The 21,355-nt window shown below is 39.1% G+C and overlaps 1 protein-coding gene and 1 pseudogene across 1 annotated transcript in view; one reads left to right on the forward strand and one right to left on the reverse strand.

The window, feature by feature from the left end:
• Nucleotides 1–21,355, reverse strand: part of LOC144653822 (WD repeat-containing protein 17-like) — a 28,781-nt gene that overhangs the window by 4,132 nt on the left and 3,294 nt on the right. Inside the window, exons 3-27 of the mRNA XM_078513927.1 lie at nt 20,823–21,127; nt 17,786–17,899; nt 17,634–17,688; nt 16,824–16,915; nt 15,742–15,824; nt 15,206–15,292; nt 14,626–14,714; nt 14,307–14,382; nt 11,672–11,699; nt 10,988–11,112; nt 10,690–10,739; nt 10,444–10,596; nt 8,897–9,027; nt 7,588–7,713; nt 6,044–6,199; nt 5,620–5,684; nt 5,421–5,496; nt 4,696–4,868; nt 4,117–4,216; nt 3,373–3,509; nt 2,805–2,916; nt 2,453–2,594; nt 1,913–2,015; nt 1,304–1,405; nt 96–191 (exon numbers count right to left, since the gene is read on the reverse strand). Coding sequence (XP_078370053.1) covers nt 96–191; nt 1,304–1,405; nt 1,913–2,015; nt 2,453–2,594; nt 2,805–2,916; nt 3,373–3,509; nt 4,117–4,216; nt 4,696–4,868; nt 5,421–5,496; nt 5,620–5,684; nt 6,044–6,199; nt 7,588–7,713; nt 8,897–9,027; nt 10,444–10,596; nt 10,690–10,739; nt 10,988–11,112; nt 11,672–11,699; nt 14,307–14,382; nt 14,626–14,714; nt 15,206–15,292; nt 15,742–15,824; nt 16,824–16,915; nt 17,634–17,688; nt 17,786–17,899; nt 20,823–21,127 — 2,776 coding nt within the window. The remainder of the gene's footprint in view (nt 1–95; nt 192–1,303; nt 1,406–1,912; nt 2,016–2,452; nt 2,595–2,804; nt 2,917–3,372; nt 3,510–4,116; nt 4,217–4,695; nt 4,869–5,420; nt 5,497–5,619; nt 5,685–6,043; nt 6,200–7,587; nt 7,714–8,896; nt 9,028–10,443; nt 10,597–10,689; nt 10,740–10,987; nt 11,113–11,671; nt 11,700–14,306; nt 14,383–14,625; nt 14,715–15,205; nt 15,293–15,741; nt 15,825–16,823; nt 16,916–17,633; nt 17,689–17,785; nt 17,900–20,822; nt 21,128–21,355) is intronic.
• On the forward strand, nt 11,864–13,480 carry LOC144653998 (uncharacterized; annotated as a pseudogene).

Here is a 21,355-nt window from a genome sequence, read left to right on the forward strand (position 1 = left end):
ATGCCCTGTAAGCTTGATACTGTGAGGAGAAATGACATGGTGATCAGACCAACTGGCGAGACGCTAAACACGATAAGCTTACATGAAGTACTTACTTGAGTGGCTGGTTGAAAGCGAGCCATGCTTCGGATTCGGTTTCGATTTGAGATGCTGTGACCGCCAACTCTACTTTGTCCTGGTGAATAAGTTGCCTGAAAAAAAAAACACAACAAGGTCTTAGAATTCTGGTTATGAGTATTACCTTGCTGTCTCATATTTTCTGACACTTCGTCATCTGCAGTGTAGAAATCAATTTTTTTGTTTCCTTTTAACCTCCATTGAGATCATTTTTATTCAAAAGTTACCAAATTAAAGCCCCAAGGGTAACGGTTACCAATTTCCATTGTTCGATTTGGGAACAGTGGTCAGGCAGAAAAAAATATGACCGAGTGAATACTTAAGGTGGAAGTCAAATAAACGAACTCAGCTGTGGCATAGAAGAAGTTTCCGTACAATTACCAACGGATTGCCAAGTTATTAGGCTCATTTAGTATAACTACAGTAGAACCCCGGTAACTCGAACTCGGATAACTCGAACAACTTCGCTAACTCGAACTAACTTCCATTTCCCTTGGATTTGAACTCACTTTTCAGACCCCGCTAACTCGAACTAAATTTCGTTTCCCTTGATCAAAATTTGGGTCAAATTTACCCCGATAACGCGAATTCCTGTTCTTGCAACTCGCCACGGTTGCCCATTGATTAGAGCAACGAACAGATCACGTATTTGACAGCCTTTTTTCCACTCTTATCCTAAAAATTTATGATCGTGTTAGAGTTTGTGACGAGATAAGTTTAATTTGCACTGTACTGTATACTGAAGTGCTGAAAAATCAGTACTATATCAGTTATTAACTTGGAAAATTAAATATTCAATCGACCCCGATAACTCGAAACCCCGCTAACTCGAACTGTTTTTCGTTTCCCTTCAGAGTTCGAGTTACCGGGGTTCAACTGTAGAAATTCACGTTAATACTGTGATCTTCCCGATCAACCTCGAGGTCAACAGACTGTGAACAGCCTATGAGAAGTAATACGTCCTGCTATCGCACTACCACTCTGTTTTCGTTTTCGAATAGACTTTCTCAACGTCGTTCGCTTCTCATTTAAGGTTTGGCGCTTCGCGCTCTGATCGTGTGAGCTCGAATTGTAGGCAAGTTTAGTTTTCGAAGGGTTTAAAGATTCTACGTCCACCATCCGTGAGGGAAAAGAAAGATACTTGCAAAGTAAGGGTAAACAAATGTAAATTATTATTTTTCTGTACCTGGCGTGTTTGAAGAGAGGATGGACAATCGGAGTGTATTTTCTCCTAATTGCTAACAATGCTCCAAGGTACGCACTTAGCGCTAGCAGTTCTTGTCTTTGTCTGCAGATGAAGAATAGTATACGTTAACACATTTTCAATATAGCCGCCATGTTCAGTATATACTACGGGAACAACGAAATACAGTGTAGTCCAGATAAACGACATTTTAGGTTGTTTGTCCCTCATAAAGGGGTGGGAAGTCTAGTTTTAAGTCTACCACTGACCACGGGGGATGGGGGGTGGGGGTGGGGCATCATAATTATCACCTGAATTTGTTACGTAGGGGTTGTAATGTACGATTACTTTTAGAATTGGTCCTTGCAAAAAAAAAATAGATAAGAAAAAAGGATAAGAAGTAAAGACTATGTGTTATTCTTAAAGTAGCCAGTCACTTAAAAAGACGTGCCTTTTTCCCTTCCATCACGACTATTGGAACACCTTGACTCAACTTTCCTTAAAATTCCAAGACAATAATGAATTGAGACAACGAAAAACATTCAGCGTAATGTTGAGAGGGGATAGCCAGTAATAGTGCTGACTAAATGGTCGTTATTTATTTTGTCATACTTGGAAGTCCTGCTCTGCTGTAACCTGTCTGTCCTGATACACGACATCCACTGGAGCACGCCAAGTACGTCATCTAACACCCAATAAGGTTTACTCATCCCATCTGAAAATAAGGTGACGTGGTAGCTTACAATTTAATACATGCTCAGTATAAAGGGAGGCTTGATTGTGCCTGCGATAAAGTTGTCACGGGAATAAGTGTGATCTAGCCTAAAAGCTACCGATGTTATTTAGCACGAAAATATAACCAATACCCATGTCGGTAAGGAATTCCCTTGGGATTCCCTCGGGATTCCCGCGGGGTTTCTTCGGGATTCCGACTAAGGTGCTACTTGCTCCTTGCGCTCGTATTGTTATTAACTTACTACATGGAAAGGAGTCAGAAAATTCTCAGATACCAAAATGAGTACTTATCCAAAGAGGTCTTTAAACTAGATTACTTGACTTATTTTCCCTCCTGTTCTGGAAACCATCCTAGACTATCTCACTCGATCCTTTGAAATCGCGCTCGCCTTACGAGATTTACTGATTCTCACGTACCTCTAACAAGATTGAGCCCGATGTCCAGCGCTAACTCAGGAGACGAGGACACTAAGTAATACTTCATAGCGTCCAGGAATTTGCTCTCTTCATACAGCTGCTCTGCTTTCTGTAAACACTCCTCCACGCTTGGCAACCCAGCCTGATAATACCAGAGACAAAGGATGGGAGAAAGTTACATCAGATCACAAAAAACTGAATTCATAAGTAACATAAAAAAGCCGTTTCCTCAGAGAGAAGCAAACACTCATTCATTCATTGATTCATTCAAGGTTGGCGTTGACCGCAAGAAAAACAACTTACAACAGAGAAATAAAACTTGACAACTTTCTGGTATTAAATCGCTTGTCACCTTTTCGTGTAAGTCATTCACTTCTGTGACAGTTCCCTGGCATCTTGCACACGACTTGATGAGGTGGTTCTCACTGGCAGGTAACGACTTGAGTAGCGCGATACAAGTGTCCCTACGAAACAATAACGTTTGTGTTAGTTGTGAATTGCGGGATTAAATTAAAAGAAAATATTTGCCGTACTGTTAGTCCCACAACTTACAATGTAATAAACCAATCAAAACGCAAAGCAAACACGTGTTACCAGTGGCAAACGCGGGAAAGGATGTAACCAGTGGCAAGCAAAAGCGCGGGAAACGTGTAACCAGTGGTAAGCGCGGGAAAACGTGTAACCTTTAGCAAGCGCAAGAAAATAGAAATTTGAAGTAAACGTTATGAAACGCTTACGACAATCACCGCCTTATTCTCTCTAATTTAACCAATCACTGACGACTTCAACCACGTAAGCATGCTGTCTAGATCTACACCAACTTGTATATCAAAAACAACAACTGAACATTTGATGCTTGCAAAAAGGATCCTCTTTCAATAAGAACTGTACATTGAGATTGAAACAAACCATCTCCTTACCATTTTCCTAATCTTTCACACTTTCTTGCCAGGAATTCCACAGCTAGGTGATACATGTGGCTGTTGTCGTTGATCACCATTCCCAGACCAACAGCCAGTTCCAGTTCGTTCCCTCGAATGAGTTTGGACAAAGCGAACTACAGAAACAAATGAGTCAGCATATGTGAAACATAAGATTGACCACTAAAAGCAGGTATTGTTTGATGAGGTGAAAACTGATTTCAACACCAGTGACAAAAACAGGCTTCATTCATCAAGAATAATCATTTAAAATGGCTAAGAGCAAAAAATGTAGTTAATATTAACACAAACGAAAACCAATTACATATAAACGCAGCAATGATGACTTTCGCCTGTCATTCTTGGCCGGCCGAACGAATAAGCAAGAAGTGAGGTTTAAAACATGTTTAGGGTTAGGTTAGGGACAGGTTTAGGTTTTAAAATAGGTCTAGGTTTAAAATAAGCTTGCGGTCGAAACAAGGCGAAAGGCGAATAAGGCGAAACAACATCGGCTACCGTCCTGCAATGTGAAGAATAGTACGTATAACAAAAAGTTTGGGGATCAATTTAGGTTTCTGGGAAACTGCTCACCTACCCCTCCCCAAACCTAACATTTTGCCCAAAGCGATAAGTAAGGGTAAATGTTAGGTTTGGGGAGGGGTAGGTGAGCAGTTTCCCAGAAACCTAAATTGATCCAAGTTTGGTTTATGAATTTGCTACGATCCTGCATCAGAATAACGTTACCTTCACGTCTCCAACAGCTAAGTGACAGCAAGCAGCAAGCACAGGCTGCCCACTGTAGAAATACCAGTCTGCTAATGCTGTGCTTGTGGACTGAAGAAGTCTGAGGACAAAACATCAGAGATTCCTAAGGACTTATGGAACCACAAACATCCCACTGAGTGGATTTATCACCCCCCACGACAAACCCTCGCTGACATCGTTTTCTACCCTCTATGTTCCTAGTCTTTACCGACTCCGCACCCCCTCCTCCATCTTACTTCTCTCCTCCCGTTAATTTTTCCTTCCTTTGTTTTCTCCCCGCTTCCCTCTTTTTTGTGTTCTCTTTAGCCTTTTCCCAACTTTCCTGCCTCTCCTTTCCGCTTTCTTCCTCCCTTTTCTCTCCCAAATCTTCTCTTTACCCTCCGTTACGACTTCTCCCTCCTCTTTTTCCTTTCACTATTTCTCTCACTCTCTCTCCCTTTATTTCCCTTCCGTTCTTTTTGTCCCCTTTCCAACGTTCCTTCCTCCCCATTTTCTCGCCCTTCTAGCCCTAGATCCCCCTACAAATAACTTACAGCACCTACACAAGCAGTCACTCACCCTTTATTCTCGACAGTCAAGTAACTTTTCAGAGAAGGCAAGATGTCATTTTTCTTCAGATCAAGAGGTTTCTTCTCCTTCTTCTGTGGTATAGACAGCCCTCCTTCGCACGCTACCTGCGCAACCAATAGGGCATCGTGAAGCTGACCACGTGACGCGAAGAATGAAACCATCTGCAAATTGTGTCGACCAAATCGCACATCAGTAAGCAGTACATTATTTAAAAGCTCGTAAACTGAAAAAGTGTCCTTTACAGCTCTGTACATACACACTTCGTAGGCACCATGGCCGTATTAGAATTATTCTTCTGTCCAATTTATACTACATTCTAGACTCATTCCCTAAGGTTGAAAATTTCAGCACAACTACCTGCAATTTATTTTTGCAATTCTGCAATTTTGATGCGACGTAACTTTCAAGAAACATTTTCGAACGTCAGTTATATGTAACATGACCCGATACGTTTCTTTAACAGCAAGGGTTGCAAGAAGTACAAAAAGGTGTTAAATTTTGTTTTTACAAATAACGAAAACGTTGCAACAACTATTTAAGATTTGCATCGTATATCAACCATCGTGTACCTTAAACAGAACATTCAATATCTAGTGTTCATGAAGCAGCACTAGCAATTCAACAGCAATGATATCGATCAACAAAACACCGCATCAGTCGTAAGCATGGTTACGGAGGAGATGACAATAAAACCATAAATTTGGTGGTGATACCTTGGATACATCACCCAACGAAGCACAGTAAGGGACAGCAGCGTCATCATCTTCTCTCATCAACTGAGTCGTTCGCCTAAAACAAAATTCAATCATGAAGCGATAAAGAAATTGAATTCACTTTAGTTTACGACATGCGCTGAGGTTTGCGCACAAAAAAAGTAATGGAAAAACTTTTTTGAGCATAATGTTTAAATACCTTTCCATTAGCTCTCTCCAGTACTCCATGGAGATCCCAGGAGCCATAGCGAGTGCTCTGTCCCACTATGAACAAGACAAATCAAAAAATATAAACAAATGCCGAGAATTCTTTAAAAGAAAAACAGCGTAGTAAATATTCTGGTTGTTGGAAATGGTTTGATTGTTGACGTGCCCGAAATATTGTAGTATACAATACAACCTTTTCTCAATAGCAATAGTAATCAATACAAATTTTGGCCCTGCAGAAATCGGTTTTAGGGCCGTTTTTCAATTGAGTTTCGTTAATAATCGCAAATCCCCAATTGCAATCGCTTTGTTTTTGCTTCACTACACTCATTAGGTTTGTTGCGAATGGCCATCGAATTCCATTGATTTTACTGACACTCAATTGAAACCCACTTTGGTATTTATGTAGCCGTTACCTCGCCCAGTTCCACCATAAGTTCGCAGTATCTCTGTAGCTGACCAATCTTAGCATGAATACTCGCAGCTTCTCTGATTCTGTCCTCTCGCTTGGACATCAACCCTCCTGCTCGGCTTGACAATGATCGAACTGTTTCCAATTCTTGTGCTTCTGACTAAACACACAAGCAAACAAACAGAAGAGTCAGTCTGTTTTAAAAGTAGTCCTTTCAAACCAAACAATTATTATTCTTTTGGATTTTCATACGTTTCGTTTTTAACATCAGTTTGAAATTTGTCGTTCACCAAGACAGCTTCCTTTAGTTGAAAAAAATGTGCATTACACTTTGTGACAGTCATTTTATGTTTTTCAAACGTTCACAGTTTTATAAAAACAAGACAAAAGCAAAGTTGGATTTTAAATTAAAAACGCATAGTATGGTGGACTGCTTTTAACCATTCAGGACACTTAAGTGTTAAGACCAATCAGAGCACGCAAACTACTGATTTTGTTTAGTTTTGACCAATCAGTGCGTAGACTCGTAGATGGAAAATGATTGGTCGTATTCTTAGGAAAAATCGAAATGATGATTACAATGTTGCTAGCTGGGCACCAGAAGGTAAAAGGAGAAGAGGAAGGCCACTTGGAGACGTACAGTGGAGAAAGAAAGGGAAGCAGCGGGTTGGAGCTCATGAAAGGAAGTGCGGACCGCAGCAACCAATCGGGAAGTGTGGAAAAGCTCTGTGAAGGCCCTTTGTGCTACGAGGCACGGGGAGGATTGCTGGTTTTCACTGTCACGCAATCAAAAAATAAATTTGAAACCATTCAATTACAGAAGCTATGAATTTTAAATATTATGGACGATAAATAGATAAACAATTTCTCCAAGTTTCAGGTCTGTGCAGTGTACCGTTCGCGAGTTATTTGCCGAACCTTTCCACGCAAATTTATAAAGCTTAGTATTGAGATGTCATAACTGTGTCCTTCCGAGGGACACAAATATAGCCGCCGTGATGTCAGAGAAACCATCTGGAACTCAATTTTACAACAGCGGCAATCTTTGGCTCATGAGTTAGTACAGTTTCACATAAACACCACTTATTATATCTGAAATGTTCAATCTGCTGAAAATGGAAAGGAAGGCCTTTTTTCAAACAAAACAGCTTTGTCACGGCACTCAGCTTGATGTCACATACGACGGAGAACTCAAATATTCAAAATGCTCTGTTTAAAAAACGAATGACACTATCGATCTGGAAATTTGCAAAAGAGATATAATTTTAGTTTATCTTACGTCTAATGACAACGAAAATTTATTTGGCCTAGTGAATTTTGATTTCAGAATTTTATGACGTAACATGAAAACCAAGAATAGGTGAAGGTGAATCAGTGCACTTGTGGTATCTTGGTTACTTTTTGTACTGTGGTTACTTTTGACCAATTAGAGTCAATACTTGTAGTATCTTGGTTAGAAGGGCACCTGGAGCCTTACCAACAAAACTAAGTCACGGTTGCCAGTTACACATCGTACAAACTTTTAGTGTAGGATATAATTATACTCACAGCTCTGTGTTTGACAAGATGTTTTATGTGCATAATGCCCTTGCTGTAAGATGTTGGTAACAAACTGTCGTCTCCATCCCGCAACACAAGAACTAAATCCCACAAGTTCCTTGCTCCACACGGAGGCTGAAAGACAAATTTACCATTTATTAAGTACGCCTATAGAGAATTTTACTGACAGTGACAATCCCATTAGCAGAACTTTCTTTAAAATCTCATTTATCTCGAAAAAAGGATCATGAAGGCATCTCATACGAATACAGTCAACTCTCTCTCAGACGGACACCTTCGGGACCGGCCGCAACTGTCCGTCTTAGAGAGGTGTCCGTCTTGTAGAGAGTCGAGGAAACATGACACCAGTAATTTTGAGATAATAAAGCTAAACCCATGCACAATGAATACACGTCTGTTTTGAGTCTGTTTCTTTAACAAAACCTACAAACTGGGACATCAATAATATCACAAAATTGACTCGTTTTTTCATTACAATCGATAATTCGCTGCTTCACGTAAGCAGAGAAGCTTCATAGTTTTTGGTTAGTAAGCTTGGTATAGGCGTACTGACTAACTTTGCTTTAGTGATATGAAGTTTGGAAGTATTTTTACTACTAAAACATGATGAAAAAGCACTTCTTAAGTGTCCGTTGATGATTTCAAAGTGTCCGTTGTCCGTCTTAGAGAGGTGTCCGTCTTAAAGGGAGTTTGGTTACAGTAAAATGACTGAAAAACGGCAGGGACCATCACCAGGTGTCCGTCTTATGGAGGTGTCCGTCTTATAGAGGTGTCCGTTAAGAGAGAGTTGACTGTAGTTCATGAAAGTAAGTAACATCGACAGCTTAATTATACTGTTTTTATTCTTTGATAAATCCGCCCATCCCTGCAACAAATAGAGGACAATACATGGTTGCGAGGAGATGTGAAATTTATCTTTGAGTGTTCAAATCGATATCTCACGAGTGAGCGCAGCGTATTTTCCATATCCTAGAGATAGGAGAGTTAAGTTCACTGAAGCCGACCTCACTTGTTCACTAAGGAGCAGGAAAATACAAACATGAAGAAGAAAACTTCACATTACTCAAAACAATTCAAGGAGTTTCTTGCAAAGTGGACAAAAGCCGGGGATATTTAACAAATTCCAGCCGCCGAAGTGCAAGAGTTTACACTTCTGTAGTTTTTGGCTATATATCAATATCAATATCTTTGCCACTCGAACATAAAATTCATATCTTCTCGCCACCGTGTGATATCCTCTATGTACAAACGTAAGATATCAACAACCAACAACAACTGGGTGAGTTTTAGATCTTACTGTAAAGAAGTCTGAGACGATTTTTATTGCTGACATGTGAGCTGCGTCTCCTTTGGCTGCCACAGTTGCTTTCAATTCACGAGAAACTCTTCCATTTAACAGTGGTACGCCTCCAGATGACATGGCTGTTTCTGTAGAAAAGAAAATATGTTATTCACAAAATGCAAAAAGAGAGGAACCAATCTTTGCATGAAGGTACACTCACTGTTCAACAAAATAACCTTATGCGGAAGGCATAAATTCATTCTCCAAGATGTGAATAGATAGATAGATAGTAACTTTATTTAAACACGGTAAATTCATCAGAAATACAATTCTAAAATACTAATGGTAATAAATACAATACTACCTTATTATAGGAAATTAACGCTTGTGTTAATTAAGGAATTTGAAATGAACGCGACTTAAATTAACGCGAATTGAAGGAAAAATTACTTCCTAATAAAGGAAATTAACGCGAAAGAGGGGGTAACATTTCAAAATGAAGGAAATTAACGCGACGTACACAACAGGAACAAGTTTATTTCAACACTTGTAGGCGTATAATCTTAAACGAAAACAATGTTCGTGGTACTTTTCCCACTTTGAGCGTTCTTTGAAGTATTAATGATAGTGGCAGATAAAATTATGCTTTTTCCTTGTAGTCAATAACATTTGGACCGTAACGAAAAATTGGGGCCAAAATAATGGAAATTAACGTCATGGAAATTAACGCTTCACTTAATTAACGGCGCGGAAATTAACGTTAACAAAAATTAACGCGACTTAAATTAACGCGAAGATTTGAAATTCGCGTTAATTTCATGACGCGTTAATTTCCTATAATAAGGTAATAACTAAACAATACTAATCTATACTAACATAACTCTGCTTTACATGAATGCCGTGTGCTATAAAAAGTAAAAAGCTCGTTTGTGACTAAGAAAAATGATGTCGGCAACCAATTCGAAAACCATTGAGAGTTTGTGAAGCGAACGAATAAACCATAATAGATGGTTTTTACGTGATTATCTTCCAAGAAACCATGTCAAACTTGTAAACGCCATCCCGACGTTTTCAAGTTTTACGCCACTTTCTTCGTAACCATCCATAGCCACACACCTTTTAAACAATTTTCATGCATGACTAATACAGTATGTTTGAGCAAGGCCAGGCAACTATTAGTGGATTTCCAATTAATACCAACATCGCAGATTTTTGGTCTAAATTGTTCTGAATTTAGTAAGTGGTAGGCAACTTATACTTAAACCATGAAAAACATTATCTTTAAACACCTTACACAGAAACAACTTGAAAAAGTAAGCCTTTCTTTTTCAAGTTGCAATCCATTTCGCTCTGAGCCATCCGCAGCCAAAGATGCGCTTTAACAGTATCAGTGCTCTAACGTAGCAATTTTTAATAAAACTGGACAATTATTTTGAGGTTTCCTGTGATACAAATACAAATTTTTCTAGTAAAATCCGTGACATAGTCCCTTAATCTGTAGGGGCCACCATTATCATCATCATCATCGTCATCTCCACTGATTTCTCCTGTAGGCTTCTTACCCGTATTGTTAGTTACAATATCATCCAGCGGTCTCTTAGCCAGCACATCAATCTGCAAGGAACATGCTAAATGGGACAGACTCCAGATCCTGACAGTGGAATCACGGGAACAAGAGGCAACAGTGAAAGGTCTGTATCTGTGACATGTCAAGCCTGCAAACAAAGACAAGGTACATGAGTCAGCAATGTACATTTTTCTTTTTTCCATATGGCAATAACAAAAAAAAGCACATTGATAATGCATACCATAGACATCTGCACCGTGATCTAACACAGTTTCCAAGCAGGTTCCATCTCTTAAACAGGAGAAAAAGACTACACATTAGCTGATGCTTCTAAATGACAAAATAGCTGTAGACAGGTAGCCATGTGACACCTGCTTGTGGTGTTCACAGTAACTGTTGTTAAAGTACCAGTATGGGCAGCCACTTACACTGAAAATCGTATTGAAGCCTCATGAATGAAAAACTTATTAAAGTAATTCAAATATTTACTTAAATTATTGAACTTTGTTGATTTACAGCTGTTTACAGTAATACTGTACCTTGTATCCCAAATTCTAATTGCATAGTCCCAGCTTCCAGAAATCAGAAGATAAGGAAGCTCTGGGTTCCACAGCAGACCACGTACAGGAGCCTTGTGACCTTCTAATGTGTGCACACAGGAATCCTAACCAGACAACAGAGTATCAAACACTGAGCGAAGTTTTACTTGCATATCATACATGTACAAACTACAAATTACTTATGGTTAAACATTTAAGTAAGACAATCCTCTATGTACCATTGAAGCTCTACCAATGGTGACCTCTATAGGACAGGCAGGGTTTTTTTGTCCCAACCACGCCCTAAACCATACAACCTCCCTACAACAGCCACCTTTGTCTCCAGGGTAGTTGTTTTTTTTTTTTTCATTTCAGCTTGCAAAGAAAGACAGTCCTGTCTGATAGCCTGGGTCTACTTGATTTCCTGTCACGCTAGTGGATTTTATGGGGCAAGTAACATTTTGGGTTTTTTTGTTGGCAGATTAAGCAAGGCCACTGACACGAAGCCTTTGTGCTAGCATGCAATGGCTCCTACTTGCCAATGGGAACCCTGCAAAATCCATTTTCTTTGCACCCTGCATTTGCAGATAGGCTCAACAGTAGTTGTAAGGCTTAGCTCAAAAAAGAACCTTTTTACAAAATATAAATCATGTGTAAAGCACGCAAAAAAGATAATTGTCTTACCTCAGTATAATCCCAGATTTTAATGGTGCTGATGAAATAATGAAAACAGGTCAATATTATTGGCTGTGTACTGTATCTTACATTTATCATTCTTGACACTTGCTTGCAAAACCTGCATGCATTATAAATCTAAATTTTGATCATTAAGTACTTTATACTGCACCATTGGCTGACATTCTACGACACCACAAAATGCAATTTCACTTCTACGCTGACGATACTCAGTTATATATCTCTTTTTCAACAAACAACGACGTCGAATTAACCAATACAGTTGGAAAAATCGAGGAATGTTTGTCTGATCTTGACAAGTGGAAGTCTCTCAACAAGCTAAAGCTGAATAAGGACAAGACTGAACTTCTCTACCTCTACTCGAAACACAACCCGCAGCAGTCTCTACCTCCAATCCGTTTTGGTCAACAACAACAACAACAACAACAACAATACTTTATTTACCCACGCGACACCTAGGAGCGCAAGCGCTCGTTAAAACGTGTGCGTGAACGCAAAACTGTATAAAATTAAAGGAAAAAAAAATATAATTATCTATGTAAATATGTAAATATGTATAATATAATAAATATGTATAATAATATAATAATATAATATGTATAATATAATAATAGTAATAGGCACCTAAAAAGAGTTAAAAATATTCAAACCAATAAAAATATTAAAACCTAAAATATTTACCTAGTAATCGTTTAAAAGTTGAAAGATCGTAAGCGTCCCTTACAAATGGTGGTATTGAGTTCCAGATCCTGGCGGCGATGAAAGAAAAGGACTTATGCCGCCATTCCAAATTGCATCTAGGCATCTTTAAAATTGTACCGGACCCCCTTAGGTTATATGAGCACACTTTAAAATTAAAGAGATCTTGAATATAGCTTGGAGCTTGATTATGAAAGCATTTATACACAAGGACTAATGCCTGAAATTTCCTGCGCTGTTCTAGCGAGCTAATGCCTACAGTCTTCAAAAGAAACTCATAAGGGGTTTGCCTGCAAAAGCCTAAAATCGATCTAAGAATATAATAGTTTGTGTCCTCTAGTTTATTAGCCTGAGTGATACCCACACCAAGCAGTAAGGGCCCACAATACTCTAGATGTGGTAAAATAAACACTTTATATAGACGGCCCATAACATCTATTGGTATGAATTTGCGTATTCTTCGCAAGGCAGATGCTTTAGCGCATGCTTTTTTCACTTGCTCCATTACATGATACATAAAATTAAGACAAGACATAATTCAGCCATCTCAGTTTGCCAGAAACATCGGTGTGATATTTGACAGTACTATGACTATGCTCCCGCATATCAGTTCCATTTGTAAATCAGCCTCTTATCATCTTCGAAACATCTCCCGTATAAGGAAGTACTTATCCACGAAAACAACCAAGATCTTGGTCCATGCTTTTGTGTCTTCCAAACTCGACCACTGCAACTCTCTTTTATACAATGTGCCGAAGTATGCCTTAAAAAAGCTCCAGTCTGAACATTCAGAACGCCGCTGCTCGACTTATCACCTGTTCCCGAAAATACGACCACATCACTCCGATATTGAAAGAACTACACTGGCTTTCTGTTTCTGAACGCATTAAATTTAAGATTCTGCTACTTACCTTCAAAGCTCTCCATCAACAATCTCCTATCTACATTCAAGATTTTTTAACGCACTACCAACCTTCAAGAACCCTCCGATCATCACACTCTTCACGCCTTAACCCTGTCAAATTCCACCTTAAGTCGCGAGCTTTTGCTGTTTCGTCGCCTGAACTCTGGAACAGTCTACCTCTTTTTTATTTTTAATTTTTAAGATTTATTCAGCTAATTTTAACGAATTTTTATAGATTTTATTATATTGTGCTTTTAGTGATATATATTTTTTTTAACATACAGCATTTGTAAAGTGCCTAGAGCAGGCCTGGATAGGCGCTATAAAAATGTTTATTATTATTATTATTATGTTCCTTACGTAATGTTTGCTTAAAGTCCTTAGCGCCGAGACCAAACCATGGTCCTGGGGCACTAAAGGGTAGCCAGTTTTTAGCTTGACAACACCCTCCTCAAAATATGCGCTGTACCCAGCAAGGTTATCTTCTGTAGTTCACTGATACTTATTTGGCCGGGGATTCTTCCAATATAACTCTCTAGTCCCTTTTTGATAGCTCCAAGTGCTCCAATGATAACTGGTATCGTTTCCGTTCTCATGCCCCACATTCGGCTTGTTTCGATTTCCAAGTCCTTATATTTAGATAGTTTTTCAGTGACTTTCACGGATGTGTTACTGTCTGATGGTACTGCCATGTCAATAAATTTACAGGTTTTCGTTTTGTGGTCTTTAATCACTATATCTGGTCTGTTGGCTGTTATTTTCCTGTCTGTGTGTATGGGCATGTCCCATAATATTGTGACATCCTCATTTTCTGTAACTGTTTCCGGTTCATGGTCATACCACTTTTCTGACGTCTCTATATCATAGTTGTGACAGACTTTCCAGTGTATATACGCGGCTGCTTTATCGTGTCGGTGGATTTATTATTATTATTATTATTATTATTATTATTATTATTATTATTATTATTATTATTATTATTATTATTAATATTATGTGAAACATGACATTCAGTCTTACCCATCATCCGAGCCACTGCAGAGAATTGCTTCTCTTATAGGACTCCACTTCACATGAAAGATCTTTGCTGTATGACCTAAAACGAGTAATAAATGAAAAGTCGTACTTAAATTATACAGCTTAACTATTTAACAACGTATCCAAGGTGTTGGAGGGGCAAAACTCTTTCCAAACAAAAAGAAATTAAGTATAGGTATACTAGTTATAAATTGAAAACATGATCAACAACAAAAACTTCCACATATTACACGTGAAAATACAACTTTAAAGATGTTATATGTTTAGGAATTTATCATAGCATTTGATCAAAACTCCTTACCTGAGAATATCTTCAAAGGAAGGTCTGTACTGGCAGCAACATAAAACACCCTGACACATTTATCTTCACAGCCTGTCGCAATCATATCCCTAATGGAAACATTAACACAACCATTACAATGTTGAACACTGAAGACAACATTTGCATTGATGTATTAATTGATTAAGATTTTATGTGGTTAAATGCAATTTAAGCAAAGTTAATCGCTTGCTGTGTGCCTCGTAACCTGCATTGTTTCTGGGTCACTTTACTTGCTGATTGTTGCAGATAACCTGCTTTTAAGTGCAGATTTCCATCAGTCAAATCGTTGCGGATTCACCATCCCATCCCACCCACCCTCGTGTTTTGTGGGTATGGGTAAGTATAGGGTTAGGTAAGTATTGCATTGTCCCTGAAGCCATCTTCAGTGTGACAGTGCCAGTTGGCGGCTGCTTCCAGGAGTGGTCCCCACTTGCAAGGGTGTCCATGGATACCTCCCTGCTGTGCCTGTGTTGCTCAGGCCCCCAGCCAACCTGTAAGGCACCAGTTTCCAAGCTCATCTATTGGTGATGAGTTTATACCAGTGTTATATCTTATATACCTGTTGTTAAGACTCCAATCACAGCCATACACTGGTCCAGGGTGTTTGTATTTTTTAACCAAAGTTCCATCCACTTGTCTCACAACACTAAAAAAATACATAAAATTATCAATAAAAGTAAAGTCTGTTCCGAGCCAGAGGCCCATACAGCCGGAGCTATCCCGCGGAAGCGACAGGAGAGCCCCCCGGATGGGATGCAGTCCACGCAGGGACCCCCCAGCAGAAACGCCGGACCCAATACACCTGGGTGGAGAGAGGCACGGAGAGAAAGTGTCTGCCCAAGAACACAACGCAGCGCCCCGGCCAGGCCCAAACCCAGGCCGTCGACCGGAGTCGGCGCGCTAACCATTAGGCCACCGCGCCTCCCCTAAAATTATCAATAGGTTTCATTATTAACTCACAACATATTTTATAGTACAATACTTAATGTTACAGTTTATTTCAATCAAAACTTTTTTTTAACATATATGATCCATGAAATGAACAAGCAATGGTCAAAGTTTTTGTAATTAAAATTTATGTAAGAAAATGTTTACCATGTTCCATCTGCACTACAGGAAGCAATCCTTCGTGAATCCTTGTGATTCCAGCTCACATTGTAGATATTTTGCTTTCCATGCTAAAACAATAATGTGAAATGAAAAGCTGAAGTTACTCATTTTGATACTAAATTGAAAGAAAATTACAAACTCAAGTGGAAAGGAGGAAAAGGGCCTGTAGGTCTACAAAGTAGGTGACAATAAAACAACGTCCAGAAATATAATTACAGTATATTGTAAACTCCTTACTATTGGTCATTACCGTATTTTCTCGATTAAACGCCCCGGCGTTTATTTCAAACTTGGCCCGATAGGGCCGGCGTTTATTTGAATTCAGGAGTTTTTTCAAGCCCTATGTTTCTAAGAAACGATTTTTATTCATTATTTTTGGCAGCTTTATAATAAGACATTGTTTTTAAATCATATTAAACCTTTAAAAATTGTTTAAGGGGTTTATTTTCAAATACAACTTGTAGACCCGACGTTTATTCGGGGCCCGGCTTTTAATCGAGAAAATACGGTATTATCATGAGAAAACTGTCTACTCCAGACTTACATTGTCTTGCAGTAATTTCTGGGACGGCAGAACATTTGTCCAACTGGGGTGGGGGGCTGACTAGTTGGGGGAGGGGGGTAAGAGACACTCCTCCTAGTAAGTATTTATTTTATCGGAAATATTGGGGGCAGGGGTGTCTAAAACTTCCCAGCCCCCCTGGCTCCACCGTCCCTGAATCTAGACATCATTCTGCTCATATGGTATCAGCCTTCCCAATAAATAAGACGTTAAAAGTTTTTAAACTTACAGCATAATTTTAATTCCATGTCCATTGCAATTTATAGGGTGGGTGTCATTTTACTGAACAAGATGTGATGAATAAAATTATAAATAAATTATAACATTTACTGGTAGTTTTACCAGCAAATGTGCATATTAATTTTCCTTTTTTTCCCTAGATGTGCAATGACATAAATTGCAAATAACTAATTGAAAGTGTGTTTATTGTTATTGTATGTAACAATTCTTACAAATTATGAAGTTTGGACGATCTTTTCTTACATGGAAGTTATTCCTTACTCACCTCAGTAAACCGCTTGATGATTTTTTCTTTGGCTATATCCCATATAAACACTCCATTCTTTGCTGTTGCTCCACATATACAGTTTATATCTCCTGCAAAAAGGTTCAAGTCTGTTTTAATCCAAGAGATTAGAGGTATACTACAACCTGGGTCAAGAGAGGCACAGTCTTAGAGATAAGTGTCTTTCTCAAAAACAGCAACATAACAACCCCTGCCAGAGGTCGGACCTGGACGCTTGATCCAAAGTCCAGCTATTAGGTTGCCGTACTTCCTTTCACCAGTACCCATTTACGAAGCTGCAGGTAGATCCCAGCCAGGGCTGGAATCCAGACCATTTGTTCCAGAGTTCTGCACTAACCCTTAAGTCACATACCTCCCCTGAAAATCATTTTGCTATCAAAATTTATGTAGTAACAAGATGGGTACCGGTACATAGCTGGTTACAGTATGCAATAACACTGTAAACTATTACCAGCCCTCCAAGTTAAGAGCATTTTAGTCGCCATGGCTACTAAAATTTTGGAGCTGGCGACTAAATTGTAACCAAAGTCGCCAGCCTGGAGACTAAAATTGAGAAGAAGGATTGAAAGCGTGAGCTTAATTTAGCGACTAAAATTTTTCACTGGCAACCAAACCTGAGCAGTCGGTGGCCAAATGGCCACTAAGAAAAAAAAATAAACTTGGAGGGTTGATTACCGGTAATAAACATCTTGTATTGAGGGTTAATTTTTCTTTATTGCATTCTTAACTTTAATAAAAGAAATTAGGATATTAATATGAAACACAAATCAAAATTTTAAAAAAACTTACCTGGTGCCCAGGAAAGAGCGTAAATGATTCCTTCATTCCCAGGAGAAGAATGCACCTTTAATATTAAAATTCAACAAAAGTTCTCAGCACTTAACAATATTTCCAGTGTAATTTTGTTAATTAATAAAAGTAACAACAGCCTTGACACTTACTGCAGTCATAGTGTTGACATCCCATACTTTGATTGTCCCATCAAATGATGCTGTTGCTAACAAGTCTGGACTTTCTGGCTTGAATTTGCAATCAAATATTGTCTCTATATGCCCCTGAAATTAAAAAGCCCATGGTAAGCAGTAGCCCAACCCGCCATATCATGGCAACTAAAATTTTGGAGCTGGTGACTAATTTGGAACCAAAGTCGCCAGCCTGGCACCTAAAATGGAGAGAAAGGATTAAAAGTGTGAGCTTAATTTCAAATGGAAAGGATCAGCGAAGGCCTTCAAGGAGAATGTGATTGCGGAAGAATTACGCCAGAAAGCAAAACGGATGACCGAGCTAAGAGAAGAGATCAACGAGATCTATGATGTATTCCGTGAAAAATGCTCGCCACTTCGCTTTGCCTGCATTCTAAGAACCATCGTCATTTTTCGCAATGAGCAATACGCTGAATTGATGAATGGTCACACAAAGAAGATCTCAAGGCTTCTTTACAACAACACTGATGTCGATGAACATTTCACTAACCTATCTTCGTACGGGCTTTCTTTCTATCAAAAGCTAGTTTTGTATCGCGGGCTTGACTTTGCTCTCCCACAACGAGTATCGCCGATGGTAGGACAGGCAAACTTCGAAAAGGCTCACTGGAAATTGGAGCCAAAACTGAGTGAGGAAAACAAGGAACTTGCCGCTGCAACTTTGCGTTCCATTGCCCTAAACTACATAAAGCGGAAAGATCAAACACCACCAAAAGCTATGCTGAGAGCGATCAGTCAGTTAAAGAAGAAAGATGACATCATTATTACCCGTCCGGATAAAGGCTCAGGAATTGTAGTGATGGACAAAACAGATTACGTCCACCTGCTGAAAGAGACATCCATCAACGATGAATCGAAATTCATACTTGTCCAGCTAGAAAGACCGAAAACAAGGGGAAGACCCCCAAAACATTACCACCCACTTCTTCGAAAAGAGAATGGAGTTAACCTCTATCGTCCAAAAGATCTTAGCTTACCAAAACAGATCGCCGATTCAGTCATTCAGAAAGGCTCCAGACTTGCTCACCTGTACGGACTACCAAAGACCCACAAGAAACAGCTTGCCGTGCGCCCAATATTATCAGCGACAGGAACTTACAACTATAAACTTGCAAAATGGTTGGATGAGAAGTTAAAACCACTTTCCCTAAACGCCTCTACTGTCACAGACATCTTAACTTTTGCTGAAGAAATTCAAGGCATGGAAATTAATGACCAGGACATTCTAGTGTCCTACGACGTGTCCTCACTGTTTACAAATGTACCTGTTAATGAAACTATGGAACTCCTGGCAGAGAAAGCATTCCAGGATGATTGGTTTAACAAGGAGTACAACCTCAACATCACTAAACCTGACCTAATTGAGTTGCTTGGAATTGCCACCAAGAATCAGCTGTTTCAATTTCAGGGAAATTTGTATAAACAGGTGGACGGTGTTGCCATGGGGTCTCCGCTCGGACCTCTTATGGCCAATACTTCATGTGCAGCATTGAAGAGCAATTAGAAATCCAAAACAAGATGCCTGCATTTTACAAGCGTTACGTCGACGATACTCTCAGCAAAATGCCTGATGCTACAGCTGCCTCTAAATTTTTATCAACACTAAACGAAATCCATCCCTCTGTCAGTTTCACAATGGAACTGGAAGACAACAACAAACTAAAAAAAAAACCGAACGTCTTAAGGAGACCTTTGCCCGTTTACAATATCCAGAATCCCTCGTAGAAACAACCATCCGACAATTCGTCAAGGCAAAAGTTGTAACGGGAAATGCGTGTCCTCAACAACAGCAGGTCCCTTGTCAGCGAGAAGTTCCTATTAGAGTCGTTTTGCCGTACAAGGATCAAAAAGCAGCAAACTCAGTACGCAGGCAACTGACCGATCTCAGCCGAAAGATAAACACCGAGATCCGTCCAGTTTACACCAGCCGTAAGATCAAAGACACAATTAAAGTGAAGGAACAGAAACCGCCCATCGTAAACCAACAAAGCGCTGTTTATTATTATAAGTGTGATCTGTGTGATGCAGTTTACGTCGGCTATTCTTGTCGACACTTGCACCAGCGCATCAAAGAACACAAAGGATCGTCTATCGGACATCACGTGAAAGAAGAACATGGAACGGAGCCACACAACATCGAGAAGAACTTTAAGATTTTAAGGAGGTGCCAAAGCAAGCTTGACTGTTTGATTTTTGAAATGCTTTTTATTAGACTTCTGAAACCGAAACTTAACAAACAGAGTGACTCGCTCCGCGCAAAATTATTTGTTTAGATATTTTTAGGTATTTTAATGTTCTTATTCTCGTCGTCTTATTTGCTTGCTTTACGTTTTTAATTATATCTTTTACAACTATGCATGCCATTCGCACAAAGTTATTTTTTAGCCATTTTGAGCCTTTTTATTCTTATTGTCTATTGTTTGTATGTACATATTTTAGCGCTTTTACTATATTTACACATGTAATTTTATTCAAACACCTAACTTGAAAATGACCGTCGAACGGTCGAAACGTCGTTCAAATTTTTTAGCGTTCAATTTTATTATACAATCAACTTCCAAAAAATGTTTCACTGGTGATTAAACTTGAGCGGTCAGTGGCCAAATAGCCACTAAGGAAAAAGATAAACTTGGAGGAATGTAGCCACAATAAATAAATTGACCTTTTTGAGCATTGAATGTAAAAAATTGTCAGTTGTCAGCACTTTAAGATGGTCTTCCTTAGTTTGTGAAAATATTAAGAAGGGAAAACTTTAAACTCTTTCCACCCAAGACAGGTTCTCAAAGACATTCAGGACTGTATTTAATACAATTAATATGGGTCCTTGTTTCAACAATTTAGAGAGCAATAACAATGTGCTTGTTGTTTTTTTTTTTTCAAATTGGCCTTGTCAAGTTAGGTATTTGGCCAATTTTTAACTCTCTTGCCTGCAGATTATTCTCTGAACTGTACTTCACTCAGTCCAATTACTAATTACTAACATGTAAATACTCACCATTTCTCTAAGAAAGCTCCATTTCCGTTTCCCCAAATCGTACAACCCAACCCCACCATCCATAAATGTGCACAGAATGCTTGCAGGAGGAAGTGAGTAAGTGACGTGATTCGGTTGTGATGGCGGCTTATTTGCCACTGACGTCGATGACAGCCCAAAAGAGGTTTCATTATTGTTGGTTGATAATGTGTCCTGGAATGGTTCTACTACAATAAGTGCGTGAAAGCCAGTCATTTTTAATTTAATGTTGCTCATAGGAGAGCTCTTGGACACATTCCAGACCCGTAGAATGCCAGCTTGGGTGTCTAGAAAGTATCAGAAATACAACATACCGGTAAATAAAAAATAAAATCAAATATTTTTTTTTCTTAAGAAGAAATGTTTCCCTTTAGAATATAATCAGCCTTCCACCCTCCTGGATTCAATTCCCGGACCTGGTGTATGTGAGCTGAGTTTGTTGTTGGTTCTCACTGGCCTTGCTCCAAGGGTTTTTCTACAGGTTTTCCAGTTTTCCTCCCTCCACAGAAACCAAC

Source organism: Oculina patagonica, chromosome 5 (genome assembly GCF_052425735.1).
Source record: "Oculina patagonica isolate OP01 chromosome 5, crgOcupat, whole genome shotgun sequence".
Classification (NCBI taxonomy): domain Eukaryota; kingdom Metazoa; phylum Cnidaria; class Anthozoa; order Scleractinia; family Oculinidae; genus Oculina; species Oculina patagonica.